At 51.6% G+C, this 6,000-nt stretch overlaps 1 protein-coding gene across 1 annotated transcript; it reads right to left on the bottom strand.

Annotated features, from left to right (window-relative positions):
• Positions 1–356: 356 nt before the first annotated feature.
• On the bottom strand, positions 357–5,833 carry MYL11 (myosin light chain 11). The gene is made up of 7 exons (XM_072132025.1): positions 5,677–5,833; positions 2,274–2,369; positions 2,119–2,194; positions 1,908–2,012; positions 1,140–1,218; positions 801–849; positions 357–718 (listed from the first exon to the last, which is right to left on the bottom strand). Exons 1-7 carry the CDS (start codon positions 5,677–5,679, stop codon positions 614–616), a joined length of 513 nt encoding a protein of 170 aa, XP_071988126.1. The 5' UTR covers positions 5,680–5,833; the 3' UTR covers positions 357–613.
• Positions 5,834–6,000: the final 167 nt, after the last annotated feature.

Below are 6,000 nucleotides of genomic sequence, written 5' to 3' on the forward strand. Positions count from 1 at the left end.
GAGGAGCTGGTGGTGGGGTGCAGTAGTTGTGAGGAGTTGGTTGTGGGGTGCAGTAGTTGTGAGGAGCTGGTTGTGGGGTGCAGTAGTTGTGAGGAGCTGGTTGTGGGGTGCAGTAGTTGTGGGGTGCAGTAGTTGTGAGGAGCTGGTTGTGGGGTACAGTAGCTGTGAGGAGCTGGTTGTGGGGTACAGTAGTTGTGAGGAGCAGGGTGTGGGGTGCAGTAGCTGTGAGGAGCAGGTTGTGGGGTGCAGTAGTTGTGAGGAGCAGGTTGTGGGGTGCAGTAAATATCGGGGTGCAGTAAGGAACTTCTTGTGTTTGTGCAATGAGAATAAAGTTTAGACATTTCTGACACGAGGAATAGAATAAAAACGTGATTTTATTGAGATCTTCCTTCCCCTGAGGCTTCTTAGTTCCAACTTTAAGACATTGAAAATGGTGGGGACAAAGAGGGGGTTCAGGAAGAGAAGGGGCCACCACTCGGGGCCCGACCAGCAAGGGAAATAAATTACAGATGTGTCGTTGATGAGTCAAGTTTACAAAATAAGACGCAATATACAGCAAGTTGGGGTCAGCGCGGGGTAGAAGAGCGCCCCCCAGAGGGTGACACGGCTCCGTCTACTCCTGGTCTTTGTCCTCTCCGTGGGTGATGACGTAGCAGATGTTCTTGTAGTCCACGTTGCCGGCTACATCAGGGGGGAACGCTGTCCACATGTTCTTGATCTATAGGAGAAAGAGAAGAAAGGATGAGGAGGAGTCCAACCAGGAGACGCCATTACAGCCACTGGCAGCAGGGGGCGCTCACCTCCTCTGGGGTGAATCTGTCACACTGTGTGGTCAGGAGCTCCTCCAGGCTGCAAGAAAGCAGAGAAGAGGTCAGCGTGGACAAGACTGGGGGGGGGGGGGTAACAAGGGGCAAGAAGACTGGGGGGTCCCCACCATACCAGGGTAACAAGGGGGCAAGACTGGGGGCTCCCCACCATACCGGGGTAACAAGGGGCAAGAAGACTGGGGCTCCCTACCATACCAGGGTAACAAGGGGCAAGACAAGACTGGGGAGTCCCCACCATACCGGGTTAGCAGGGTTCCCGTGGTGCAGGGTGTAAGGGAGGGGGCAGAGGGGTAGACTGGGGGAGATACTCACAACTGCTTCTTGATGGAGCCTTTGCCCTCAGGATCGAGCACCTTGAATGCCCCGGTGATCACGTCCTCGGGATCAGCACCTGCAGAGACAATCAGTCAGGCCCCAAATCTGTAAGTGCTGCTTCCCCTCCATAGGGAGCCCTTATACCAGGTTATTGCCCCCAGTCCTGTATGTACCATGTGTAGGACCCCCTGCCCAGTATGTACCATGTGTAGGACCCCCTGCCCTGTATGTACCATGTGTAGGACCCCCAGTCCTGTATGTACCATGTGTAGGACCCCCAGTCCTGTATGTACCATGTGTAGGACCCCCAGTCCTGTATGTACCATGTGTAGGACCCCCAGTCCTGTATGTACCATGTGTAGGACCCCCTGCCCTGTATGTACCATGTGTAGGACCCCCTGCCCTGTATGTACCATGTGTAGGACATCCTGCCCAGTATGTACCATGTGTAGGACCCCCTGCCCTGTATGTACCATGTGTAGGACCCCCTGCCCAGTATGTACCATGTGTAGGACCCCCAGTCCTGTATGTACCATGTGTAGGACCCCCTGCCCTGTATGTACCATGTGTAGGACCCCCTGCCCTGTATGTACCATGTGTAGGACATCCTGCCCAGTATGTACCATGTGTAGGACCCCCTGCCCTGTATGTACCATGTGTAGGACCCCCTGCCCAGTATGTACCATGTGTAGGACCCCCAGTCCTGTATGTACCATGTGTAGGACCCCCTGCCCTGTATGTACCATGTGTAGGACCCCCTCTCACCCTTGAGCTTCTCGCCGAACATGGTCAGGAAGACGGTGAAGTTGATGGGTCCGGAGGCCTCTTTGACCATTTCATCGAGTTCCTCATTCTTCACGTTCAGGCGGCCTGTGGGGGGCGATGACAACAATCAGACAGGATGGGTAAGAGCGCCCCCATGGGGCAGTCTGGAGAACATTCAGCCAGGGCAGAGCGGGGGCGGATTAGGACTCACCCATTGCTGCAAAAGTGTCTCTCAGATCCTCCTTGTCGATGATCCCATCTCTGTTCTGATCGATGACTGTGAAAGCCTAAGAGGAGAGCAGAGGGTTACCCCAAACCTGCAGCCACAGGGGGACCCACCCGCCCCATGCCTCAGAGGACACTTACCTCCTTAAACTCCTGGATCTGGGTTTGGTCAAACATGGACAAGACATTGGAGGATCCTCCTTCTGCTGCCTTTCTCTTGGCCTTCTTTGCTGGTGCCTGCGGAGGAGGAAAGAAGTCACTTCCTGAAGGTAAGTATCTATGGATATTCTAGGGGGTCAGAGGTAGGTAGCTACAGATATTCTAGGGGGTCAGAGGTAGGTATCTACAGACATTCTAGGGGTCAGAGGTAGGTATCTACGGATATTCTAGGGCAGTGATGGCGAACCTTTTAGACACCGAGTGCCCAAACTACAACCAAAACCTACTTTTATGTCGCAAAGTGCCAAGATGACAATTTAAGCAGTAACCTATCGATCCCAACTGTATCATAATTCTTAACCCTATTGGCGTTCTGAGGACACCAATACAATAGAAAGAAAATTTGGATTGTAGCTTCCTTCCAGGGTCCCCTGAAGAGGAAGAATCAGGGGACCCAGAGCAGGAGCTCCAACCATAATCCACCTCTGTCCATACCTTCTCGCTCCTTGTGTAGTCCTGGCATCCAAAATAGTTTTGGACCGCAGGAGGAAACCTTGAGTCATGTCTAGCAAATTCTGTGCTAGGGTGAAGGCCTGGGTGCCCACAGAAAGGGCTCTGAGTGCCACTTCTGGCACACGTGCCAAAGGTTCGCCACCGCTGTTCTAGGGGGTCAGAGGTAGGTAGCTACAGACATTCTAGTGGATCAGAGGTAAGTATCTACAGACATTCTAGGGGATCAGAGGTAGGTATCTACAGACATTCTAGGGGGTCAGAGGTAGGTATATACAGACATTCTAGGGGGTCAGAGGTAAGTATCTACAGACATTCTAGGGGGTCAGAGGTAGGTAGCTACAGACATTCTAGGGCAGTGATGGCGAACCTTTTAGAGACCGAGTGCCCAAACTACAACAAAGACCTACTTATTTATCGCAAAGTGCCAGCACAGAAATGTAATGTGTGATTTATACTCCCTTCTCTGTCACAGTTTTCATTGATACCAGCACCTGAGGACACCAATAAAGCAGAAAATAGTCCCAGGTACAGCTGTCACTTTAAAATAGCTCTGTGAACAGCAAGTCCTGGGCTGTCTGGGACTGCAGGAAGATACCTGGAGTCATCTCTGGTGATGGCCTGAGTGCCCACAGAAAGGGCTCCGAGTGCCACCTCCGGCACCAGTGCCATAGGTTCGCCATCACTGTTCTAGGGGATCAGAGGTAGGTATCTACAGACATTCTAGGGGGTCAGAGGTAAGTATCTACAGACATTCTAGGGGGTCAGAGGTAGGTAGCTACAGATATTCTAGGGGGTCAGAGGTAAGTATCTACAGACATTCTAGGGGGTCAGAGGTAGGTAGCTACAGACATTCTAGGGGATCAGAGGTAAGTATCTACAGACATTCTAGGGGGTCAGAGGTAAGTATCTACAGACATTCTAAGGGGACAGAGGTCGGTAGCTACAGACATTCTAGGGGGTCAGAGGTAGGTAGCTACAGAGATTCTAGGGGGTCAGAGGTAGGTATCTACAGACATTCTAGGGGATCAGAGGTAGGTATCTACAGACATTCTAGGGGGTCAGAGGTAAGTATCTACAGACATTCTAGGGGGTCAGAGGTAGGTAGCTACAGACATTCTAGGGGGTCAGAGGTAAGTATCTACAGACATTCTAGGGGGTCAGAGGTAAGTATCTACAGACATTCTAAGGGGACAGAGGTAGGTAGCTACAGACATTCTAGGGCAGTGATGGGGAACCTTTTAGATACAGAGTGCCCAAACTACAACCAGAACCCATTTATGTGTCGCACAGTGCCAACATGACAATATAAGCAGTAGCTTACTGATCCTTGCTGTATCACAGGTTTCAATCGTATTGGGGTCACGAGTTCACCAACACAATAGAAAGATGACGGAGAAATTTGGATTGTAGCTTCCCTCCAGGGCCCCCTGAAGAGGAAGAATCAGGGGGCCCAGAGCAGGAGCTCCAATGACAATCCATCTCTATCCAGCCCTTCCCGCTCCTCCTGTAGTCCTGGCAGCCAAGGATGTCGCTTTAAAATAGCGCTGAGCATGGTGCATCCTGGGCTGTATTGGACCACAGGAGAAAGCCTTGAGTCTGGCAAACTCTGTACTGGAGTGAAGGCCTGGGTGCCCACAGAAAGGGCTCCGAGTGCCACCTCTGGCACCCGTGCCATAGGTTCACCACCACTGTTCTAGGGGGTCAGAGGTAGGTAGCTACAGACATTCTAGGGGGTCAGAGGTAGGTATCTACAGACATTCTAGGGGGTCAGAGGTAGGTATCTACAGACATTCTAGGGATCAGAGGTAGGTATCTACAGACATTCTAGGGGATCAGAGGTAAGTATCTACAGACATTCTAGGGGGTCAGAGGTAGGTATATACAGACATTCTAGGGGGTCAGGGGTAGGTATCTGCAGACATTCTAGGGGGTCAGAGGTAGGTAGCTACAGACATTCTAGGGGATCAGAGGTAAGTACAGACATTCTAGGAGATCAGAGGTAGGTAGCTACAGACATTCTAGGGGATCAGAGGTAGGTAGTTACATACATTCTAGGAGATCAGAGGTAGGTAGCTACAGACATTCTAGGAGATCAGAGGTAGGTAGCTACAGACATTCTAGATGATCAGAGGTAGGTAGTTACAGACATTCTAGGAGATCAGAGGTAGGTAGTTACAGACATTCTAGGGGGTCAGAGGTAGGTATCTACAGACATTCTAGGGGGTCAGAGGTAGGTAGCTACAGATATTCTAGGGGGTCAGAGGTAGGTATATACAGACATTCTAGGGGGTCAGAGGTAGGTAGCTACAGATATTCTAGGAGATCAGAGGTTGGTAGTTACAGACATTCTAGGGGGGTCAGAGGTAGGTATCTACAGACATTCTAGGGGGTCAGAGGTAGGTAGCTACAGATATTCTAGGAGATCAGAGGTAGGTAGTTACAGACATTCTAGGGGGTCAGAGGTAGGTATCTACAGACATTCTAGGGGGTCAGAGGTAGGTAGTTACAGACATTCTAGGGGGTCAGAGGTAGGTATCTACAGACATTCTAGGGGGTCAGAGGTAAGTATCTACAGACATTCTAGGGGGTCAGAGGTAGGTAGCTACAGACATTCTAGGGGGTCAGAGGTAGGTATCTACAGACATTCTAGGGGGTCAGAGGTAGGTAGCTACAGACATTCTAGGGGGTCAGAGGTAGGTATCTACAGACATTCTAGGGGGTCAGAGGTAGGTATCTACAGACATTCTAAGGGGTCAGAGGTAGGTAGTTACAGACATTCTAGGGGTCCCAGGTAAGTCCTGATGTGACTGGATTGGGTCGATGTTCTGGTCCATGGTGGGTGATGACCTGGAGCCCTGGAGCGGCCACTTACCATGTCCTCGGCTGTACGGCTGCTTGTCCTGGTGAGAAGGAGGGAGTGACATGGAGGGAGAAGCCCCCGGGCGTCTTATATACCCCCGGACCCCCAGACATGGGAGCTAACTATAGCCTCATCCTCAAGGAGAAGGGCGGAGGGAGGACCCGACCGAAATAGACGAGGACCCTCCAGGCGCCTTCTGCTCCTTTCTTGGACACACGGAGAGAAAAAGGAACAGCTGCAAGAAGAGAAAAAGAAGACGGGGGGAGACGCTGGACCCCCAGCAAGAAGCAGCACCGGGGGAGGGGGAGCACGTGTCACACAGACCCCAGGAATATC

Source organism: Engystomops pustulosus, unplaced genomic scaffold (genome assembly GCF_040894005.1).
Source record: "Engystomops pustulosus unplaced genomic scaffold, aEngPut4.maternal MAT_SCAFFOLD_208, whole genome shotgun sequence".
NCBI classification, from domain to species: domain Eukaryota; kingdom Metazoa; phylum Chordata; class Amphibia; order Anura; family Leptodactylidae; genus Engystomops; species Engystomops pustulosus.